Source organism: Electrona antarctica (assembly GCF_951216825.1).
Source record: "Electrona antarctica genome assembly, chromosome: 1".
In the NCBI taxonomy this organism is placed as follows: domain Eukaryota; kingdom Metazoa; phylum Chordata; class Actinopteri; order Myctophiformes; family Myctophidae; genus Electrona; species Electrona antarctica.
Window position 1 is genome coordinate 61,741,566 of NC_136806.1, and position 25,588 is coordinate 61,767,153.

General features: G+C 40.8%; 1 protein-coding gene across 1 annotated transcript in view; it reads left to right on the plus strand.

Moving 5' to 3' along the window:
• LOC306920759 (NACHT, LRR and PYD domains-containing protein 3-like) overlaps positions 1 to 25,588 on the plus strand; it is a gene marked incomplete at its 5' end in the record, with an annotated part of 58,405 nt that overhangs the window by 13,026 nt on the left and 19,791 nt on the right. The window contains 8 exons of the mRNA XM_079497620.1: positions 9,960 to 10,041; positions 10,301 to 12,164; positions 13,815 to 13,979; positions 16,602 to 16,710; positions 17,694 to 17,737; positions 19,345 to 19,438; positions 23,495 to 23,649; positions 24,439 to 24,615. Of these exons, the coding sequence (XP_079353746.1) occupies positions 9,960 to 10,041; positions 10,301 to 12,164; positions 13,815 to 13,979; positions 16,602 to 16,710; positions 17,694 to 17,737; positions 19,345 to 19,438; positions 23,495 to 23,649; positions 24,439 to 24,615 (2,690 nt within the window). The remainder of the gene's footprint in view (positions 1 to 9,959; positions 10,042 to 10,300; positions 12,165 to 13,814; positions 13,980 to 16,601; positions 16,711 to 17,693; positions 17,738 to 19,344; positions 19,439 to 23,494; positions 23,650 to 24,438; positions 24,616 to 25,588) is intronic.

The window sequence follows — 25,588 nt, forward strand, 5'->3', positions numbered from 1 at the left end:
TCAGATAGAACCACATTTATCTGAACCATAAAGGTATTTTCAGACAGGAAGTCAGACTCGACAATGTGGAGTTCAGAGGTGAAGCTGCACTATACAGACTGACTGCTTGTGTGCATGATGTCCTGTCTATGTAATAAACTGTTTTCTTTATCCTTTATTTACCCAGGATAGTATCTGAGCACAAGTGCTCATTTTCCGCAACGCCCTGCACATAGAGACACACACATTAAAACCTGGGAGCTGACCAGTACAACCACAGTCGTATACTGTTGTACTGACCAGTACAACCACAGTCTTATACTGTTGTACAACCACAGTCTTATACTCTTGTACTGACCAGTACAACCACAGTCTTATACTGTTGTACTGACCAGTATAACCACAGTCTTATACTGTTGTACTGACCAGTACAACCACAGTCGTATACTGTTGTACTGACCAGTACAACCACAGTCTCATACTGTTGTACTGACCAGAACAATCACAGTCTTATACTGTTGGCCACTAAGCTGCTCCACTGGAGCAGTTGGGGGTTCAGTGCCTTGCTCAAGGGCACTTCAGCGGTGATGGGTGAGTGATGACAATCACTTCACAATCCATATTTTTCCTGCCCGTCCAGGGAATCGAACCGGCAACCTTTCGGCAACAAGGGCGCTCCTCTAACCATTAGGCCACCGCTGACCTATCTATTATTTAATTACTAGTTGTTCTGTTTCCATGTTGTCTTTGGATTGATTGATTGAATTAATGTGATACTTGTAACAATATTTCTATGATTCCAGAAGTGTTCACCACAGAGCAGAGTCTCCAACACCCAGCTGTGTGTCTATGAAGAGTGACTGGTCTAAAGGATTGAGTCCTGACTTCAGTAATGAACCTGGACCTCCACACAAGTATGTGAATCCTCCTGTACAATATATTTCTATTATGTTATTGCACATTTTATTACATTTTCTTGTCATGCAATGTCATGAGAGGACACAGTATCTTTAACTAATTGACCTTTTCATTCACACAAACATTTTCTATGATGATGATGTACAATATACACAACACTATGATATGACAACACAATAAGGTACATGCAAATTACTAAAGCACAAGTGATAATTTCATAATGGCGTATCCTGCCTGTTATTATGTCATCTTGTTGAGTTGACTGTAATGGCCTCTCCTGCCTGTCACTCTCATGTCTGCATCTTGTTGAGGTGACTGTAATGGCCTCTCCTGCCTGTCACTCTCATGTCTCCATCTTGTTGAGGTGACTGTAATGGCCTCTCCTGCCTGTCACTCTCATGTCTCCATCTAGTTGAGGTGACTGTAATGGCCTCTCCTGCCTGTCACTCTCATGTCTCCATCTTGTTGAGGTGACTGTAATGGCCTCTCCTGCCTGTCACTCTCATGTCTCCATCTTGTTGAGGTGACTGTAATGGCCTCTCCTGCCTGTCACTCTCATGTCTCCATCTTGTTGAGGTGACTGTAATGGCCTCTCCTGCCTGTCACTCTCATGTCTCCATCTTGTTGAGGTGACTGTAATGGCCTCTCCTGCCTGTCACTCTCATGTCTCCATCTTGTTGAGGTGACTGTAATGGCCTCTCCTGCCTGTCACTCTCATGTCTCCATCTTGTTGACAATACAGAAGATAGAATTGAACTGGTGTTAAACCAATCAGATAGAACCACATTGATCTGAACTGGTGTTAAACCAATCAGATAGAACCACATTTATCTGAACTGGTGTTAAACCATTTAGACCTGAGGACGATTCTACAAAATGTCTTCTAAATCAGTTTTCAGTTTTCTGAAAAACCCTGTTTCTATGTCAGTCGTTCTCAAACTATTTCATGTCAAGGACCCCGAGAATCATATGTATTTGGCCTCCGACCCCCATCTGAAAATATGTTGTTCCAGGGAACCCCTAGAAGCAAAGATTTGAGTTAAAAACGTTCGCTCTGAAAGAATATCTATTCCAAATTTGAGCCACATTTTCACGATTTTTCTAAAATAGCAGACCTACGAGCTCGTAGCGCGCCACCGCTATTTTTCAATAGCTAAAGTATAACATAATGCTTTAAACACCAAATGGGATTTCTGCCCAGAATGACAATCACTTCACAACCCATATTTTCCCTGCCCGTCCAGGGAATCGAACCGGCAACCTTTCGGCAACAAGGGCGCTCCTCTAACCATTAGGCCACCGCTGACCTATCTATTATTTAATTACTAGTTGATCTGTTTCCATGTTGTCTTTGGATTGATTGTTTGAATTAATGTGATACTTGTAACAATATTTCTATGATTCCAGAAGTGTTCACCACAGAGCAGAGTCTCCAACACCCAGCTGTGTGTCTATGAAGAGTGACTGGTCTAAAGGACGGGTTCCTAACTTCAGTAATGAACCTGGACCTCCACACAAGTATGTGAATCCTCCTGTACAATATATTTCTATTACGTTATTGCACATTTTATTACATTTTCTTGTCATGCAATGTCATGAGAGGACACTAAAAATAAATAAAATAAAAAAGTATCTTTAACTAATTGACCTTTTCATTCACACAAACATTTTCTATGATGATGATGTACAATATACACAACACTATGATATGACAATTGACAACACAATAAGGTACATGCAAATTACTAAAGCACAAGTGATAATTTCATAATGGCGTATCCTGCCTGTTATTATGTCATCTTGTTGAGGTGACTGTAATGGCCTCTCCTGCCTGTCACTCTCATGTCTGCATCTTGTTGAGGTGACTGTAATGGCCTCTCCTGCCTGTCACTCTCATGTCTGCATCTTGTTGAGGTGACTGTAATGGCCTCTCCTGCCTGTCACTCTCATGTCTGCATCTTGTTGAGGTGACTGTAATGGCCTCTCCTGCCTGTCACTCTCATGTCTGCATCTTGTTGAGGTGACTGTAATGGCCTCTCCTGCCTGTCACTCTCATGTCTGCATCTTGTTGAGGTGACTGTAATGGCCTCTCCTGCCTGTCACTCTCATGTCTGCATCTTGTTGAGGTGACTGTAATGGCCTCTCCTGCCTGTCACTCTCATGTCTGCATCTTGTTGAGGTGACTGTAATGGCCTCTCCTGCCTGTCACTCTCATGTCTCCATCTTGTTGAGGTGACTGTAATGGCCTCTCCTGCCTGTCACTCTCATGTCTCCATCTTGTTGAGGTGACTGTAATGGCCTCTCCTGCCTGTCACTCTCATGTCTCCATCTTGTTGAGGTGACTGTAATGGCCTCTCCTGCCTGTCACTCTCATGTCTCCATCTTGTTGAGGTGACTGTATTGGCCTCTCCTGCCTGTCACTCTCATGTCTCCATCTTGTTGAGGTGACTGTAATGGCCTCTCCTGCCTGTCACTCTCATGTCTGCATCTTGTTGAGGTGACTGTAATGGCCTCTCCTGCCTGTCACTCTCATGTCTCCATCTTGTTGAGGTGACTGTAATGGCCTCTCCTGCCTGTCACTCTCATGTCTCCATCTTGTTGACAATACAGAAGATAGAATTGAACTGGTGTTAAACCAATCAGATAGAACCACATTTATCTGAACTGGTGTTAAACCAATCAGATAGAACCACATTTATCTGAACTGGTGTTAAACCAATCAGATAGAACCACATTTATCTGAACTGGTGTTAAACCAATCAGATAGAACCACATTTATCTGAACTGGTGTTAAACCAATCAGATAGAACCACATTTATCTGAACTGGTGTTAAACCAATCAGATAGAACCACATTGATCTGAACTGGTGTTAAACCAATCAGATAGAACCACATTTATCTGAACTGGTGTTAAACCAATCAGATAGAACCACATTTATCTGAACTGGTGTTAAACCATTTAGACCTGAGGACGATTCTACAAAATGTCTTCTAAATCAGTTTTCAGTTTTCTGAAAAACCCTGTTTCTATGTCAGTCGTTCTCAAACTATTTAATGTCAAGGACCCCGAGAATCATATGTATTTGGCCTCCGACCCCCATCTGAAAATATGTTGTTCCAGGGAACCCCTAGAAGCAAAGATTTGAGTTAAAAACGTTCGCTCTGAAAGAATATATATTCCAAATTTGAGACACATTTTCACGATTTTTCTAAAATAGCAGACCTACGAGCTCGTAGCGCGCCACCGCTATTTTTCAATAGCTAAAGTATAACATAATGCTTTAAACACCAAAAGGGATTCCCGCCCAGAATGGGTTAAACCAATCAGGTACGATAGAACCACATTTATCTGAACTGGTGTTAAACCAATCAGGTACGATAGAACCACATTTATCTGAACTGGTGTTAAACCAATCAGGTACGATAGAACCACATTTATCTGAACTGGTGTTAAACCAATCAGATAGAACCACATTTATCTGAACTGGTGTTAAACCAATCGGATAGAACCACATTTATCTGAACTGGTGTTAAACCATTCAGATAGAACCACATTTATCTGAACCATAAAGGTCTTTTCAGACAGGAAGTCAGACTCCAGACAATGTGGAGTTCAGAGGTGAAGCTGCACTATACAGACTGACTGCTTGTGTGCATGATGTCCTGTCTATGTAATAAACTGTTAGACATATTTGAATATTATAACCACACCTGGGGGTCTATTAGAGTAATGTTAACGCTATAGACACATACAATACTGTAAAAGTACAAAAATCACGGCACTCCATCTTTAACTATAGATTACAAATTACTATGATGTGTGCAGTTTGTGAATTAAGTTGTACAAATCACAATGTGGAGTTCAGAGGTGAAGCTGCACTATACAGACTGACTGCTTGTGTGCATGATGTCCTGTCTATGTAACACACTGTTAAATCTATCTATCTATTATTGTTATGTTTCCATTGTGTATGTTGTGAGGGGACACCTAATGATTGTACTCTACTATACCTGGATATTGAGACATAATACATAGTTTTGAACACAGTCTTTTTTAAATGAATGTGATAATTGTAACAACATTTCTATGATTCCAGAAGTGTTCACCACAGAGCAGAGTCTCCAACACCCAGCTGTGTGTCTATGAAGAGTGACTGGTCTAAAGAATGGGGTCCTTACTTCAGTAATGAACCTGGACCTCCACACAAGTATGTGAATCCTCCTGTACAATATTTTCTATTATGTTATTGCACATTTTATTACATTTTCTTGTCATGCAATGTCATGAGAGGACACTACAAATAAATAAACTAAAAAAGTATCTTAACTAATTGACCTTTTCATTCACACAAACATTTTCTATGATGATGATGTACAATATACACAACACTATGATATGACAACACAATAAGGTACATGCAAATTACTAAAGCACAAGTGATCATTTCATAATGGCATATCCTGCCTGTTATTATGTCATCTTGTTGAGGTGACTGTAATGGCCTCTCCTGCCTGTCACTCTCATGTCTCCATCTTGTTGAGGTGACTGTAATGGCCTCTCCTGCCTGTCACTCTCATGTCTCCATCTTGTTGAGGTGACTGTAATGGCCTCTCCTGCCTGTCACTCTCATGTCTCCATCTTGTTGACAATACAGAAGATAGAATTGAACTGGTGTTAAACCAATCAGATAGAACCACATTGATCTGAACTGGTGTTAAACCAATCAGATAGAACCACATTGATCTGAACTGGTGTTAAACCAATCAGATAGAACCACATGTATCTGAACTGGTGTTAAACCATTTAGACCTGAGGACGATTCTACAAAATGTCTTCTAAATCAGTTTTCAGTTTTGTGAAAAACCCTGTTTCTATGTCAGTCGTTCTCAAACTATTTAATGTCAAGGACCCCGAGAATCATATGTATTTGGCCTCCGACCCCCATCTGAAAATATGTTGTTCCAGGGAACCCCTAGAAGCAAAGATTTGAGTTAAAAACGTTCGCTCTGAAAGAATATATATTCCAAATTTGAGACACATTTCACGATTTTTCTAAAATAGCAGACCTACGAGCTCGTAGCGCGCCACCGCTATTTTTCAATAGCTAAAGTATAACATAATGCTTTAAACACCAAAATGGATTCCCGCCCAGAATGGGTTAAACCAATCAGGTACGATAGAACCACATTTATCTGAACTGGTGTTAAACCAATCAGGTACGATAGAACCACATTTATCTGAACTGGTGTTAAACCAATCACATAGAACCACATTTATCTGAACCATAAAGGTCTTTTCAGACAGGAAGTCAGACTCCAGACAATGTGGAGTTCAGAGGTGAAGCTGCACTATACAGACTGACTGCTTGTGTGCATGATGTCCTGTCTATGTAATAAACTGTTTTCTTTATCCTTTATTTACCCAGGATAGTATCTGAGCACAAGTGCTCATTTTCAGCAACGCCCTGCACATAGAGACACACACATTAAAACCTGGGAGCTGACCAGTACAACCACAGTCTTAGGTCACATTCTCACCTAATACTTCGGAGAAATTGGGATTCTTGCATATTTAATTTGCTGCGGTTTTCCTTCACACTGTCATCCGCAGCAATTGGAAACGCAGCAGGGGGGACCTTTATCAATGTGTTCCATTCATAAACTAGCCTACACAGTGAAATCCATGGTGATAAAATTATCACCCCCCCCCTCTCTCTCTCTCTACGCACGCAGCCACGCACTGTTCTTTTGGGCATGGAGGCACAGCGCTGAGCGCACTGATATAACAGACAGCAGCGCAAAATGTTTACAAGTTTATCGAGATGAAAGTCCCTACTACCCAGTCCCCACACACACAGTGACAGCACTCCATGTTTACGGCACGCACAGACAGACAGACAGACAGAATATTCTGTAGGCTACACTGCAGTGTTTTTATGTGTTTCCTTAAGCAATTGATTCATGTACTCATCCTCATTTCGATCAGGGCTTCAGTCTCCTCATTCGACCACGTCTATCCACGGTAACGGGACATCTTTGCGTAAAATATGCCTTCTCCGTCTCCAACTGTGTTCAGCTCCTCACCCGCCACATTGTTTGCTAATTTCCTTTATTTACTGTGGATTGTAACACACTGTCTATGTAACACACTGTTAAATCTATCTATCTATTATTGTTATGTTTCCATTGTGTATGTTGTGAGGGGACACCTAATGATTGTACTCTACTATACCTGGATATTGAGACATAATACATAGTTTTGAACACAGTCTTTTTTAAATGAATGTGATAATTGTAACAACATTTCTATGATTCCAGAAGTGTTCACCACAGAGCAGAGTCTCCAACACCCAGCTGTGTGTCTATGAAGAGTGACTGGTCTAAAGAATGGGGTCCTTACTTCAGTAATGAACCTGGACCTCCACACAAGTATGTGAATCCTCCTAAACCAATCAGATAGAACCACATTTATCTGAACCATAAAGGTATTTTCAGACAGGAAGTCAGACTCCAGACAATGTGGAGTTCAGAGGTGAAGCTGCACTATACAGACTGACTGCTTGTGTGCATGATGTCCTGTCTATGTAATAAACTGTTTTCTTTATCCTTTATTTACCCAGGATAGTATCTGAGCACAAGTGCTCATTTTCAGCAACGCCCTGCACATAGAGACACACACATTAAAACCTGGGAGCTGACCAGTACAACCACATTCTTAGGTCACATTCTCACCTAATACTTCGGAGAAATTGGGATTCTTGCATATTTAATTTGCTGCGGTTTTCCTTCACACTGTCAATGCTTCACACAGCAATTGGAAACGCAGCAGGGGGGACCTTTATCAATGTGTTCCATTCATAAACTAGCCTACACAGTGAAATCCATGGTGATAAAATTATCACCCCCCCCCCCCCCCTCTCTCTCTCTCTCTACGCACGCAGCCACGCACTGTTCTTTTGGGCATGGAGGCACAGCGCTGAGCGCACTGATATAACAGACAGCAGCGCAAAATGTTTACAAGTTTATCGAGATGAAAGTCCCTACTACCCAGTCCCCACACACACAGTGACAGCACTCCATGTTTACGGCACGCACAGACAGACAGACAGACAGACAGAATATTCTGTAGGCTACACTGCAGTGTTTTTATGTGTTTCCTTAAGCAATTGATTAATGTACTCATCCTCATTTCGATCAGGGCTTCAGTCTCCTCATTCGACCACGTCTATCCACGGTAACGGGACATCTTTGCGTAAAATATGCCTTCTCCGTCTCCAACTGTGTTCAGCTCCTCACCCGCCACATTGTTTGCTTAATTTCCTTTATTTACTGTGGATTGCATTCACACCTGCACCGAATGTAATCAAGTGCGATTGGAAGCGAAGCGAAACCCCCGTTTTTGCTCGGAGTAGAATGCGGTTCTTTGATACGCATTAGGATTCGAATGAGCCTTCACACCTGCCAAACAAAGTGCACTTTCTGACAATGGGCAGCAGGATTCGTTTTAATCGCAGCAAAGCTTTCTGGTGTGAATGTCACCTTATACTGTTGTACTGACCAGTACAACCACAGTCTTATACTGTTGTACTGACCAGTACAACCACAGTCTTATACTGTTAACCACTAAGCAGCTCCACTGGAGCAGTTGGGGGTTCAGTGCCTTGCTCAAGGGCACTTCAGCGGTGATGGGTGAGTGATGACAATCACTTCACGACTAGGCATGTAACGATATATTATATATTGATATATTATATCCCAACGATATGTATCGATTTATTAAAAATTAATATCGATCTTTCTTAGGGGGGCTAGTGTGTGATATGAAATGTGAGCTGTAATCATATTCCATCATATTTTGGAGAGAAATGAGACAGACTCCATGCAGTCACTTTCAGTAGTAGAGGCCTGCATAAGGGAGCTGTATGTGTCTGTGACACAGGTGATGGTCGTTATTGATGCTCAATAATACATCAAGGAAGGCAATTATGTTTCTGCACTGTCAAATAGGTCTAAATCTATCCTAAGATGCCATCAAAGAAAAGAAGAAATGTTAACTCGAGCTAGGTTTAAACATGAAAGCATGTTTACAGTTGTTGCACAGAAATTAAGTAATTTTACATGAAAAGTAATGCTACTTTTGCAATGTAGTTAAATAAAAATTGTGAAAAAAGCTTGGGGGGAAGATAAATCATTAAAAAAAAATGGTATCGTGAACCTCATATCGTGATACGTATCGTATCGTGAGTTGAGTGTAGCGTTACATGCCTATTCACAACCCATATTTTTCCTGCCCGTCCAGGGAATCGAACCGGCAACCTTTCGGCAACAAGGGCACTTCTCTAACCATTATTGATTGAAAATTTTATTATCAGTTTGTAGAATGGACATTTCAAAGAAAGTACAGGTCAATACAAAATCTGATATGTACAATATACACAACACAACAACATATTATTATTATTGTATACCAAGTACCAACACAATGCAATGTGAACATATACTTATATCAGACATGAATACATAAATATGAGCACGCACACACACACACACACACACACACACACACACACACACACACACACACACACACACACACACACACACACACACACACACACACACACACACACACTCACACACACACATCTTAACATCTTTATTTGCATTCACATTTAACAAGAAATTCTTGAACACAAACAATAGTGGATGCACAAACTTGGAAAACTCTACAACAAGTGCTTCAGGATACAGATCACGGGTACAGAAAGCATCGCCTAGAACTAGAGAGCAGAAAGCAGCAAATTGCCATCTTCCTCTGCTGTGGTCACATGGTTTACAGTAAACTGCTGATATCTTATCCTTCATTCTTATCACATTGTTTTACAAGGAGCTATATGGTCTCACACACACACACACACACACACACACACACACACACACACACACACACACACACACACACACACACACACACACACACACACACACACACAGTGTATGTACATATTAGAATAACTATTATATGTATTCGTGTCCACAGAGAGGGGTGCGTTGTGACTGAGGCTGATCAGACACCTGGACTGAAGACACCCAGTCAAACCACACCTGGACTGAAGACACCCAGTCAAACCACACCTGGACAAAGTAAGAATGTGCACTCATTGAAAATTCATAGTCAGACTAAATGTTCAAATTATCGGTGTGTATCAATTATATCTAAGTGCAAATAATGAAGCTAAACAATTATCAATCCTGGACAAAAACAGCTGATCTTACCTTACCTTTGGCAATGTTGCTTATCAAAAAGCATATTTTCTGGGGGTAATTAATTAGTAATGTGTGCTGTAAACATGTAAAGCTATAAATTAACCTCAATGTTTAAAACATTTTCTTCTCATTTCAGATGTCAGTCTGCAGGATGATTTGAACGATTATAAGGTCAGTTTGGACAGTCTTGATGAAGTGAAAGACGACATGACGGAAGAGTCTGGAACCTCCGTCACCAGCACCTACTCAGAGCTCTACATCTCAGCGGGAGAGAGTGAAGGGGTTAATTGCCAACATGAGGTGATACAGCTTGAGACAGTTTCCAACATGAAGACCTTCCATGACGAACCAATCAACTGCTGTAAAATCTTTAAGATCCTCCTCCCTGGCAGAGAGACACCCAGCACAAGTGTTCTGACCGAAGGCATCGCTGGCATTGGAAAAACATTCTCTGCGCGCAAGTTTGCTCTGGACTGGGCAAGAGGTTTGGAGAATCAAGATATAGATCTCCTGGTTCTCTTTTCATTCCGGGAGCTGAACTTGGTCAGAGATAAGCAGTACAGCCTTCTCAAACTGATCCATGATTTCCACCCAACATTAAAGAAGGTCACAGCAGAGCAGCTCGCTGCCTGGAAAGTTTGCTTCATCTTTGATGGCCTCGATGAAAGCAGGTTTCCATTGCACTTCGACAAAAATGAAATCATCTCTGATGTCACAGTGACATCATCGGTGGATTATCTGTTGACAAACCTCATCAAGAGGAATCTGCTCCCCTCAGCCCTCCTCTGGATAACCACCAGACCAGCAGCAGCCCATCAGATCCCTCCTGCATGTGTTGACATGGTGACAGAAGTGCGAGGGTTCACAGACCCCCAGAAGGAGAAGTACTTCAGGAAGAGATTCAGTGAAGAGAAGCTGGCCGACAGAGTCCTCTCACACTTGAAGACATCGAGGAGCCTCCACATCATGTGTTACATCCCACTCTTCTGTTGGATCATTGCTACCGTTCTGCTGGACATGTTGAGGACACACACCACGATAGGACAGCTGCCCAAGACCCTGACTGAGATGTGCTGCCAATTCCTGTTGGTTCTGACAAACAGGAAGAAGCAGAAGTATGATGAGACTCATGATGTGAACAAGAAAGAAAAAGAAAAGGGGACACAACAGCAGCTCACAGAGACTGACTGGGAAGTTCTTCTGAATCTGGGCAAGCTGGCATTTCAACACCTGAAGAAAAGTAGCCTCATGTTCTACCAAGAAGACCTGGAAGAGTGTGGTCTTGATGTGAAAGACGCATCGCTGTACTCAGGCGTGTGCACGCAGATCTTCAAAAGAGAGAGTGTGCTGTTCCAGAAAACCGTCTACAGCTTTGTTCATCTGAGCATCCAGGAGTTTCTGGCTGCAGTCTACCTGTTCCACTGTTTCACAAAGAAGAACAAGAAGAACATGAAGGTACTGAAGACATTCCTGGAAGATGATAAATACAGCGGTAAGAGCTCCCTCTCCGACTTCCTGAAAGCTGCTATGGAAAAATCCCTGAAGAGTAAAAATGGCCACCTGGACCTACTTGTTCGGTTCCTTCATGGCCTCTCACTGGAGTCCAACCAAAGTCTGTTAGGAGGCCTGCTGGGTCAGACAAAGAAAAGTCTGTTAGGAGGTCTGCTTGGTCAGACAAAGAACAGTCCAGAGGAGATCCAGAAAGCCATCCAGAACCTGAAGGAGATGTTAACTCGTGATGATGTCTCTCCTGACAGATGTATCAACATCTTCCACTGTCTGATGGAGATGAACGACCACTCACTACATCAGGAGATCCAACAGTTCCTGAAGTCAGAGAACAGAACAGAGAAACTGTCTGAGACCCAGTGTTCAGCTCTGGCCGTCATGCTGCAGATGTCAGAGGAGGTTCTGGAAGAGTTGGACCTGGACAAATACAACACATCAGAGGAGGGGCGAAGGAGGCTGATCCCAGCTGTGAGGAACTGCAGAAAGGCTCGGTTAGTAGTCAAGTGAATAGAAACATCCTAGAGTCAATCTGCCATTACAGTTAACACTATAGTTGTAAATGAAGGTTGGCATAAAAGTTGTCTGCATTTCAAATAGTGATTAGTGGTATTGTGTGGTATTGTGGGTATTGTGTGTATTGTCTGCATTGTTCTGCGTTGTTCCACACCCCTTTTAACACCATAAAATACAGCCAAAATACCCAACGTTAAACCCGCTTCACTGTGGTGAAAGCACTCAGTAGAACAAGTTGAAAGGTGTCACTCGTCAATAACAAAATATCTATAAGCATACAATACTTTGCATCGCAACACATGACAGCTTGTAGGTCTGGTTTATTATCAAAGCGAGTCCCTCGATGCGATGTAATATAAACAACAGCCAAAGCTTTTGAAAGTGGTACAAACTTGACCTAGAGGGAAAGGCCATGGAGTCACTTCATCTATAGGGTCCATCCTCCAGGGACCATGTGTGTGATATGATCTGTAGGGTCCATCCTCCAGGGACCATGTGTGTGATATGATCTGTAGGGTCCATCCTCCAGGGACCATGTGTGTGATATGATCTGTAGGGTCCATCCTTCAGAGACCATGTGTGTGATATGATCTGTAGGGTCCATCCTCCAGGGACCATGTGTGTGATATGATCTGTAGGGTCCATCCTCCAGGGACCATGTGTGTGATATGATCTGTAGGGTCCATCCTCCAGGGACCATGTGTGTGATATGATCTGTAGGGTCCATCCTCCAGGGACCATGTGTGTGATATGATCTGTAGGGTCCATCCTTCAGAGACCATGTGTGTGATATGATCTGTAGGGTCCATCCTCCAGGGACCATGTGTGTGATATGATCTGTAGGGTCCATCCTTCAGAGACCATGTGTGTGATATGATCTGTAGGGTCCATCCTCCAGGGACCATGTGTGTGATATGATCTGTAGGGTCCATCCTTCAGAGACCATGTGTGTGATATGATCTGTAGGGTCCATCCTCCAGGGACCATGTGTGTGATACATACATACAAATCTTATGACATTTAGCCGACTAAAACTAGACAAAACACTAAAACATTCCAGGTGACTAAAATTAAATGAAAGCTATTCAAGAGACTATGACTAAAACTAAAATCAAAATGTGCTGCCAAAAACAACACATAACATTATTTAGGTTATGAAATGTAATAATATTGTAGGTTATGAAATGTTATTATTGTAGGTTATGAAATGTTATAATATTGTAGGTTATGAAATGTTATAATATTGTAGGTTATGAAATGGTATAATATTGTACGTTATGCAATATTATAATATTGGGGTAAATTCAAACTAACAGTAAAGCCTACAGCTGTGGCCCAGCTTGAGGAGACAGGGAACAGAAATAGAGACTGAATGCTGGTCTCCAGCAGCTTGTTTGTAAAGCTTTTACACAGTTTAGGCAGTAAATATGCAATGTTGTTGTTCAGTCTTCATTTCACTCCTTCAACTGCTGGTTGAAATCTTTGATATCAAAATGTCTATCTTCCTCGCTGTCAAGTGGTGTCTATACGTATGTCTGGATAACTAGATAGGAGATGTTTTAGTTAAATTCCATGACAGTGAATGAGGTATCATTTGTTTTGATCTCTTATTTAATCTGCATTTACAGACTTGTTGGCTGTCAGCTCAGTAAGACAGACGTTGAAGTTGTGTCTTCAGCTCTCAGCTCTAATCCTTCCCATTTGAGAGAATTGGACCTCAGTGAAAACGACATGCAGGACTCAGGACTCTGTGCTTCACTGAAGAGCCCACACTGTAGACTGGAAGTTCTAAAGTAAGATACATTTACCACATTCATTTTAATCACTTCTGTTTATTATGCACTGTATTATGTGAATATAATATGATTGCTGTGGTGAGAATATTAATAAGCTTGATATCATGGTAACCCAAGCTTATGGGCCTGAGTAGATGTTAAAATTACCCAAATATGTTTGAAAGGGTAATAACCCTTTAAGGCAAATGTATAGGCTTCTGAGCTACTTGGTCATACAACTGGATTACACACCATAAACAGCTGATGTACAAGCTCACAACGCGTCGAGGACGCAACGCTTGTGAGCTTGTAGATCGTCTATGTGCGACCCGTTGTAGCTACGCCACAGTTATCAAGCTTTACCGAGGTACGCAACAGATCAACACATAATCAATATCCTGCATCTACCTACTGTACCAATCAAATATCATTATATTAGTCTAGGCCTGTGGTTCCCAAACTGAGGGTCTGGACCCCCAAGGGGGTCCCCAGATGATTAGCTTAATGTGCAACTAGTGTGGTTTCTCACTCAACAGTAAACACACCAACATACAGTTTAAGTGTATACAGACTAGTATCTGCACATTTATAAAGGTACAATTTAATGACTTTTTTTTTTTTTTTAAAACCAATTTGGTAAATTGGCGAATATTACAGAAGACGCAAACACAACATGTATCTGTGCAGCCGAGTCAAACTAAATGAAATGCCTACAATTCTTGCTTGTCAGGGTATTGGGTCCTCAGTTCAAATAATTGTTTATGTGTCATTTGTTTTTATAATATCTTTTTTAATCTGCATTTACAGACTTGTTGGCTGTAAACTCAGAAAGACAGACGTTGAAGTTGTGTCTTCAGCTCTCAGCTCTGATCCTTCCCATTTGAGAGAATTGGACCTCAGTAAAAACGACCTGCAGGACTCAGGACTAGTGGAGCTGCTCTGTGCTTCACTGAAGAGCCCACACAGTAGACTGGAAGTTCTAAAGTAAGATACATTTACCACATAAATTGTAATCACTTCTGTTTATTATGCACTGTATTATGTGAATATAATATGATTGCTGAGGTGAGAATATGTATAAGCTTGATATCATGGTAACCCAAGCTTATGGGCCTGAGTAGATGTTAAAATGACCCAAATATGTTTGAAAGTGTAATAACCCTTTTAGGCAAATGTATAGGCTTCTGAGCTACTTGGTCATACAACTGGATTACACACCATAAACAGCTGATGTACAAGCTCACAACGCGTCGAGGACGCAACGCTTGTGAGCTTGTAGATCGTCTATGTGCGACCCAGAACATTATTAATAATATTAGACACTTCTTATATCTGCTGTGCATATGTTTGATGCAACGTTTGGAGTTGCTCATTTCCTTTTCTTGGGTTAACAAAAAAGAAAAGAAAATTGGATAATTCTTTCATCATTCTTATAACTGTCCAGCTGGTCAGAGCATCACTAGCATGTCCTGGTTCTGTCTCTTGTTCCATATTGTAGGTTATGAAATGTTATAATATTGTAGGTTATGAAATGTTATACCCAGTGTTGTTTTTGTCGACTAAAACTATGACAAAAAATGTTCGTCGACTACCTTTTTCCACTGAGGAAAACTAAATGGAAACTAAATGAAAACTAAGCTATGATGACTAAAACTAAGACTAAATATACTGACAATTTTGTCAACAAATACAAACTAGACTAAAATGTTAGGAGGGGACTAGTGGACAAGATATCCAGTATAAGTCATTTTAAACTTGATTGCATGCTGAAAATAGCCGATCTACAAGCTCACAACGCGTCGCAGTGCGACGCGTTGTGAGCTTGTAGATCGGCTATTTTCAGCAAAAATCTGTCATTATGACGGCATCAAGGCCCGCCACAATACATTTTAGTCGACTAAATCAACTGTAGATTTAGTCGACTAAAATCTTATGACATTTAGCCGACTATAACTAGACTAAACACTAAAACATTCCAGGTGACTAAAATTAAATGAAAGCTATTCAAGAGACTATGACTAAAACTAAAATCAAAATGTGCTGCCAAAAACAACACATAACATTCTTTAGGTTATGAAATGTAATAATATTGTAGGTTATGAAATGTAATAATATTGTAGGTTATGAAATGTTATAATATTGTAGGTTATGAAATGGTATAATATTGTAGGTTATGAAATGGTATAATATTGTTGGTTATGAAATGTTATAATATTGTAGGTTATGAAATGGTATAATATTGTAGGTTATGAAATGGTATAATATTGTAGGTTATGCAATATTATAATATTGGGGTAAATTCAAACTAACAGTAAAGCCTAAAGCTGTGGCCCAGCTTGAGGAGACAGGGAACAGAAATAGAGACTGAATGCTGGTCTCCAGCAGCTTGTTTGTAAAGCTTTTACACAGTTTAGGCAGTAAATATGCAATGTTGTTGTTCAGTCTTCATTTCACTCCTTCAACTGCTGGTTGAAATCTTTGATATCAAAATGTCTATCTTCCTCTGTACAGTCATTCTGTGCTGTCAAGTGGTGTCTATACGTATGTCTGGATAACTAGATAGGAGATGTTTTAGTTAAATTCCATGACAGTGAATGAGGTATCATTTGTTTTGATCTCTTATTTAATCTGCATTTACAGACTTGTTGGCTGTCAGCTCAGTAAGACAGACGTTGAAGTTGTGGCTTCAGCTCTCAGCTCTAATCCTTCCCATTTGAGAGAATTGGACCTCAGTGAAAACGACATGCAGGACTCAGGACTCTGTGCTTCACTGAAGAGCCCACACTGTAGACTGGAAGTTCTAAAGTAAGATACATTTACCACATTCATTTTAATCACTTCTGTTTATTATGCACTGTATTATGTGAATATAATATGATTGCTGTGGTGAGAATATTAATAAGCTTGATATCATGGTAACCCAAGCTTATGGGCCTGAGTAGATGTTAAAATTACCCAAATATGTTTGAAAGGGTAATAACCCTTTAAGGCAAATGTATAGGCTTCTGAGCTACTTGGTCATACAACTGGATTACACACCATAAACAGCTGATGTACAAGCTCACAACGCGTCGAGGACGCAACGCTTGTGAGCTTGTAGATCGTCTATGTGCGACCCGTTGTAGCTACGCCACAGTTATCAAGCTTTACCGAGGTACGCAACAGATCAACACATAATCAATATCCTGCATCTACCTACTGTACCAATCAAATATCATTATATTAGTCTAGGCCTGTGGTTCCCAAACTGAGGGTCTGGACCCCCAAGGGGGTCCCCAGATGATTAGCTTAATGTGCAACTAGTGTGGTTTCTCACTCAACAGTAAACACACCAACATACAGTTTAAGTGTATACAGACTAGTATCTGCACATTTATAAAGGTACAATTTAATGACTTTTAAAACATTTTTAAAACCAATTTGGTAAATTGGCGAATATTACAGAAGACGCAAACACAACATGTATCTGTGCAGCCGAGTCAAACTAAATGAAATGCCTACAATTCTTGCTTGTCAGGGTATTGGGTCCTCAGTTCAAATAATTGTTTATGTGTCATTTGTTTTTATAATATCGATTCTTTTTTAATCTGCATTTACAGACTTGTTGGCTGTAAACTCAGAAAGACAGACGTTGAAGTTGTGTCTTCAGCTCTCAGCTCTGATCCTTCCCATTTGAGAGAATTGGACCTCAGTAAAAACGACCTGCAGGACTCAGGACTAGTGGAGCTGCTCTGTGCTTCACTGAAGAGCCCACACAGTAGACTGGAAGTTCTAAAGTAAGATACATTTACCACATAAATTGTAATCACTTCTGTTTATTATGCACTGTATTATGTGAATATAATATGATTGCTGAGGTGAGAATATGTATAAGCTTGATATCATGGTAACCCAAGCTTATGGGCCTGAGTAGATGTTAAAATGACCCAAATATGTTTGAAAGTGTAATAACCCTTTAAGGCAAATGTATAGGCTTCTGAGCTACTTGGTCATACAACTGGATTACACACCATAAACAGCTCATGTACAAGCTCACAACGCGTCGAGGACGCAACGCTTGTGAGCTTGTAGATCGTCTATGTGCGACCCGGAACATTATTAATAATATTAGACACTTCTTATATCTGCTGTGCATATGTTTGATGCAACGTTTGGAGTTGCTCATTTCCTTTTCTTGGGTTAACAAAAAAGAAAAGAAAATTGGATAATTCTTTCATCATTCTTATAACTGTCCAGCTGGTCAGAGCATCACTAGCATGTCCTGGTTCTGTCTCTTGTTCCATATTGTAGGTTATGAAATGTTATAATATTGTAGGTTATGAAATGTTATAACCAGTGTTGTTTTTGTCGACTAAAACTATGACAAAAAATATTCGTCGACTACCTTTTTCCACTGAGGAAAACGAAATGAAAACGAAATGAAAACGAAATGAAAACGAAATGAAAACGAAATGAAAACGAAATGAAAACGAAATGAAAACTAAGCTATGATGACTAAAACTAAGACTAAATATACTGACAATTTTGTCAACAAATACAAACTAGACTAAAATGTTAGGAGGGGACTAGTGGACAAGATATCCAGTATAAGTCATTTTACACTTGATTGCATGCTGAAAATAGCCGATCTACAAGCTCACAACGCGTCGCAGCGCGACGCGCTGTGAGCTTGTAGATCGGCTATTTTCAGCAAAAATCTGTCATTATGACGGCATCAAGGCCCGCCACAATACATTTTAGTCGACTAAATCAACTGTAGATTAGTCGACTAAAATCTTATGACATTTAGCCGACTAAAACTAGACTAAACACTAAAACATTCCAGGTGACTAAAATTAAATGAAAGCTATTCAAGAGACTATGACTAAAACTAAAATCAAAATGTGCTGCCAAAAACAACACATAACATTCTTTAGGTTATGAAATGTAATAATATTGTAGGTTATGAAATGTTATTATTGTAGGTTATGAAATGTTATAATATTGTAGGTTATGAAATGTTATAATATTGTAGGTTATGCAATATTATAATATTGGGGTAAATTCAAACTAACAGTAAAGCCTACAGCTGTGGCCCAGCTTGAGGAGACAGGGAACAGAAATAGAGACTGAATGCTGGTCTCCAGCAGCTTGTTTGTAAAGCTTTTACACAGTTTAGGCAGTAAATATGCAATGTTGTTGTTCAGTCTTCATTTCACTCCTTCAACTGCTGGTTGAAATCTTGTATATCAAAATGTCTATCTTCCTCTGTACAGTCATTCTGTGCTGTCAAGTGGTGTCTATAGTATGTCTGGATAACTAGATAGGAGATGTTTTAGTTAAATTCCATGACAGTGAATGAGGTATCATTTGTTTTGATCTCTTATTTAATCTGCATTTACAGACTTGCTGGCTGTCAGCTCAGTAAGACAGACGTTGAAGTTGTGTCTTCAGCTCTCAGCTCTAATCCTTCCCATTTGAGAGAATTGGACCTCAGTAAAAACGACCTGCAGGACTCAGGACTCTGTGCTTCACTGAAGAGCCCACACTGTAGACTGGAAGTTCTAAAGTAAGATACATTTACCACATTCATTTTAATCACTTCTGTTTATTATGCACTGTATTATGTGAATATAATATGATTGCTGTGGTGAGAATATGTATAAGCTTGATATCATGGTAACCCAAGCTTATGGGCCTGAGTAGATGTTAAAATTACCCAAATATGTTTGAAAGTGTAATAACCCTTTAAGGCAAATGTATAGGCTTCTGAGCTACTTGGTCATACAACTGGATTACACACCATAAACAGCTGATGTACAAGCTCACAACGCGTCGAGGACGCACCGCTTGTGAGCTTGTAGATCGTCTATGTGCGACCCGTTGTAGCTACGCCACAGGTATCAAGCTTTACCGAGGTACGCAACAGATCAACACATAATCAATATCCTGCATCTACCTACTGTACCAATCAAATATCATTATATTAGTCTAGGCATGTGGTTCCCAAACTGAGGGTCTGGACCCCCAAGGGGGTCCCCAGATGATTAGCTTGATGTGCAACTAGTGTGGTTTCTCACTCAACAGTAAACACACACCAACATACAGTTTAAGGTACAGACTAGTATCTGCACATTTCTAAAGGTACAATTTAATGACTTTTAAAACATTTTTAAAACCAATTTGGTAAATTGGCGAATATTACGGAAGACGCAAACACGACATGTATCTGTGCAGCCGAGTCAAACTAAATGAAATGCCTACAATTCTTGCTTGTCAGGGTATTGGGTCCTCAGTTCAAATAATTGTTTATGTGTCATTTGTTTTTATAATATCTTATTTAATCTGCATTTACAGACTTGCTGGCTGTAAACTCAGAAAGACAGACATTGAAGCTGTGTCTTCAGCTCTCAGCTCTAATCTTTCCCATTTGAGAGAATTGGACCTCAGTGAAAACGACCTGCAGGACTCAGGACTCTGTGCTTCACTGAAGAGCCCACACTGTAGACTGAAAGTTCTAAAGTAAGATACATTTACCACATTTATTTTGATCACTTCTGTTTTATTATGTACTGTATTGTGTGAATATAATATGAATGCTGTGGTGAGAATGTATTAATAAGCTTGATATTGAACGTGTAATATCCCTTTAAGGCAAATGTATCTAGGCTACTTCGACATACAACGTGGTTGCGCACCGAAAATAGCTGATCTACAAGCTCACTGTCTTAATGCTCAGGGTGGGATCTATGTTGGTTCTCTGCTCTACATGTAAAGTGTCTTGAGACAACTTGTTGTGAGTCGACACTTTAATAAAAAAGAACTGAATTGAATCACACTTGTGAGCTTTGCAGATCGGCTATTTTCGACGTTCAACCCCTTGTAGCTACGCCACAGTTAACGGGCTTTACCGTGGTACGCATTAATACGTAATCAATAGTCTGCATTTACCTACTGTACTAATCAATTATCATTCTATTAGTCTAGGTCTGTGGTTCCCAAACTGAGGGTCTGGACCCCCAAGGGGGTCCCCAGAGGATTAGCTTAATGTGCAGCATTGTTTTCTCACTGAACAGTAGACAAACCAACAGTATAAGTGTACAGTATACAGAGTATCTGTACATTTCTAAAGCCCAAACCACACCAAAGGGTTGGGTCGGGACAAAGTGTTTTTAAGATAAACCACACCAATGAAACTCATTGAGTTGCATTGGTGTGGTTGATGTAAAAACAAAAAGAAAGAAAAGGTTTTGTCCCGACCCGACCCTTTGGTGTGGTTTAGGATTTAAGGTACAATTAAATTACTTTTAAAAGGTTTTTAAAACCAAATTGTCAAATATTACGGAAGAAAGTCGCAAACATTGTGAAAATAGCTGATCTACAAGCTCACTGTGAGGCATTGTGAGCTTGTATTTTGGCTATTTTCATAATATGTATCAGTGAAACTGAAAGTAATGCCTATAATTCCAAGTACTTGTCAGGTAGGGGGTCCCAAATTCAGATATGATTATTTAGGTATAATTTGTTTTGATAATCTCTTATTTAATCTGCATTCACAGACTTGCTGGCTGTAAACTCAGAAAGACAGACGTTAAAGTTGTGTCTTCAGCTCTCAGCTCTAATCTTTCCCATTTGAGAGAATTGGACCTCAGTGAAAACGACCTGCAGGACTCAGGACTCTGTGCTTCACTGAAGAGCCCACACTGTAGACTGGAAGTTCTAAAGTAAGATACATTTACCACATTTATTTTGATGCACTTCTGTTTTATTATGTACTGTATTATGTGAATATAATATGAATGCTGTGGTGAGAATGTATTAATAAGCTTGATATTGAACGTGTAATATCCCTTTAAGGCAAATGTATAGGCTACTTTGACATACAACGTGGTTGCGCACCGAAAATAGCTGATCTACAAGCTCACTGTCTCCAAATGTCTTAATGCTCAGGGTGGGATCTATGTTGGTTCTCTGCTCTACATGTAAAGTGTCTTGAGACAACTTGTTGTGAGTCGACACTTTAATAAAATTGAACTGAATTGAATCACAGCGCGTCGAGGACACAACATACTTGTGAGCTTGCAGATCGGCTATTTTCGACGTTCAACCCCTTGTAGCTACGCCACAGTTATCGAGCTTTACTCCTTACTCCTTTAGCGCCATCTAGTGGTAGCATACGCACTCCTAAGGAATGCCACCCGTCCGCTCTCACTCGACGGTGCTTGTTTCCTTTCCGGGTTATTCAGGAAGGTGGGGGCTTATGTTATGAGTACATCACCACCCGCATTAGCTCACAGCCTTTAGCTAGCATTACAACCAGTTACATTTGCTCAGACATGCGGTACAAACTCACAAATGATTTACGGTCGCCAGGTGCGCGGCGGCGCACCATGGACAGCTCTCGAACAGCGCTTTGAAAATCCTGGAGGCTCAATGGAGCTGGATTTAAAATATCCCATAGCTGGTGGGGACGGAGGCTCTCCATATAGACGCCTTATCAGACGACGTCACACTGATAAGAAACAGCATGCGCGCGCATAAAGGCAGCAGAAGAACACCACCTCTCATAAGATGCAATGGAAAAGTTCTAACTGCATTCACGTGTAAAAAATGCCCCATCAAACTTTCAGATGCAGTTTTTCTCCCAGTGTGGAGGAAGAATGATTAGGATTTTTATTGTGATCTCTCGCCCTTGAAATATATAATCCTTGGTTTCTGTTGTGTTTGAACAATGATAGCAATTCAAAACAGTTGTCCTCAAAACCACACCTCCAGTCGCTGTCATAAGAACGGGAGGTGCGCTCATGAACATGGCAGCAGAGCCTACACACCTGCAGTCCATCAAGTATAATTTATGCTTCGTCCCGCGATGGTGTCGCACACGCAGACCTCTACGCTCACAACAGTCGCATCTGCGATGCGATGTGAGCTTGTATATCAGCTGTTCTCTGTGCGCAATACTGTTGGGCTTTGAAGTATAAATGTCTCCTAGGGTGCACCTCACTAGCCAACTCACAAGAGGAGGTTGAATGGACTGAAACCAGCGCTCCCCAAAACAACAGGTTTGGAGATCTGTTGGGAATTGATTAAATGAAACAGTCACCCGTGCGCCCAGTCCCAATGTTTGTAAACAAATAATTGGTCTATTAACCGGAGCAATGTTAAAAGGTAAATAAACGGTCTGCGCTTTCATATAGAGAGTACACGGTTGTCTAGTTAGCCTAGCTACGTTTATAAACGTAGATAGCAGCGAAAAAAGTTAAGGTACAATTCAATTACTTTTAAAACAAAATTGGCAAATATTACGGAAGAAAGAGGCAAACAGTGTGAAACTAGCCGATTTACAAGCTCACTGTCAGGTATTGTGAGCTTGTAGTTTGGCTATTTTCACAATATGTATCTGTGGAGCTGAGTGAAACTAAATGTAAATTATGTATTCCAAGTGTTTGTCAGGGTAGGGGGTCCCCAGTTCAAATCGGATTATTTAGGTATTATTTGTTTTTACAATCTCTTATTTAATCTGCATTTACAGACTTGCTGGCTGTAAACTCAGAAAGACAGACGTTGAAGTTGTGGCTTCAGCTCTCAGCTCTAATCCTTCCCATTTGAGAGAATTGGACCTCAGTGAAAACTACCTGCAGGACTCAGGACTAGTGGAGCTGCTCTGTGCTTCACTGAAGAGCCCACACTGTAGACTGGAAGTTCTAAAGTAAGATACATTTACCACATTCATTTTAATCACTTCTGTTTATTATGCACTGTATTATGTGAATATAATATGATTGCTGTGGTGAGAATATTAATAAGCTTGATATCATGGTAACCCAAGCTTATGGGCCTGAGTAGATGTTAAAATTACCCAAATATGTTTGAAAGGGTAATAACCCTTTAAGGCAAATGTATAGGCTTCTGAGCTACTTGGTCATACAACTGGATTACACACCATAAACAGCTGATGTACAAGCTCACAACGCGTCGAGGACGCAACGCTTGTGAGCTTGTAGATCGTCTATGTGCGACCCGTTGTAGCTACGCCACAGTTATCAAGCTTTACCGAGGTACGCAACAGATCAACACATAATCAATATCCTGCATCTACCTACTGTACCAATCAAATATCATTATATTAGTCTAGGCCTGTGGTTCCCAAACTGAGGGTCTGGACCCCCAAGGGGGTCCCCAGATGATTAGCTTAATGTGCAACTAGTGTGGTTTCTCACTCAACAGTAAACACACCAACATACAGTTTAAGTGTATACAGACTAGTATCTGCACATTTATAAAGGTACAATTTAATGACTTTTAAAACATTTTTAAAACCAATTTGGTAAATTGGCGAATATTACGGAAGACGCAAACACAACATGTATCTGTGCAGCCGAGTCAAACTAAATGAAATGCCTACAATTCTTGCTTGTCAGGGTATTGGGTCCTCAGTTCAAATCATTATTTAGGTATCATTTGTTTTTATAATTTCTTATTTAATCTGCATTTACAGACTTGCTGGCTGTAAACTCAGAAAGACAGACGTTGAAGTTGTGGCTTCAGCTCTCAGCTCTAATCCTTCCCATTTGAGAGAATTGGACCTCAGTGAAAACGACCTGCAGGACTCAAGACTAGTGGAGCTGCTCTGTGCTTCACTGAAGAGCCCACACAGTAGACTGGAAGTTCTAAAGTAAGATACATAGTCATCATGCTGGTGTGACATTGTAGATTATGTTGGACGGGAGCTGAGCAGCACGGTCTGCCTTTGCGTCGTGTGTCAACGTATCCCGTGCCTCGGCCCCCCCGCTACCATGAAATAACCCACCCTTTTCCAATTTCTCACTCAGAATCTGCTTCAGGTCATCTTCATTAGCATTAAGTGGCACATCAACCCCCAAAATATTTACCAGCAATAACAGGTTGTCCTTTGTACACCGGTCAAATTTATCCTTTGAGGGACCCTTCTGAAAATCCTCCACATCAAACTGCGGCTCCATCATAACTTTACCAAAACTGCCAACCAGATATACGAAGGAGAAAAAAAGAACGCACTTACCTGATGGAAAAAATGAACGGTTTTGGAAACGAGCCCCCATGTGATGTCTCGGCCAAGGGGAACCGAGACAACATAAAGTGTAGAAAACGGACCTTCTAGCGGAGCAGAACTTGGCAGGAGGCCGTGTTCAAGTCGGACTGTTATCTGTTAGCTACATACTGGATCAATTGATGCAATGTTGTATTATATTATATTGGTCATACCAAAGACTGTAAAAATGGGACCCAATGCCTCCCTGCTTGACACTCAGCAGCAATGGGTTGGATTGGGGGGTCAAATCAACGAATCAAATGATTCCCGAGCGCGGCACGGCTGCAGCTCACCGCTCCTTGGCGGCGGCTCACCGCTCCAAGAGATGGTTCAAATGCGGAGAACAAATTTCACTGCGGTAACGTGTGACAAATCATACGACTTTGACTTTGACTATTAGGCTACATATCTGTTCAGCTTCACATTCACAAGTGGATACAGAGCTAACAATGGAGCGGACGGGTTGGGAGTCAGGAAGGCACAGGTTCGCTGTCGCCGGCTCTCTGACAGCCTTTTAAACTTGGCGTCGTCCTCTGTGCATCAATCCGGCGAGACTGCGTCTGTTCCTGGCACTCCC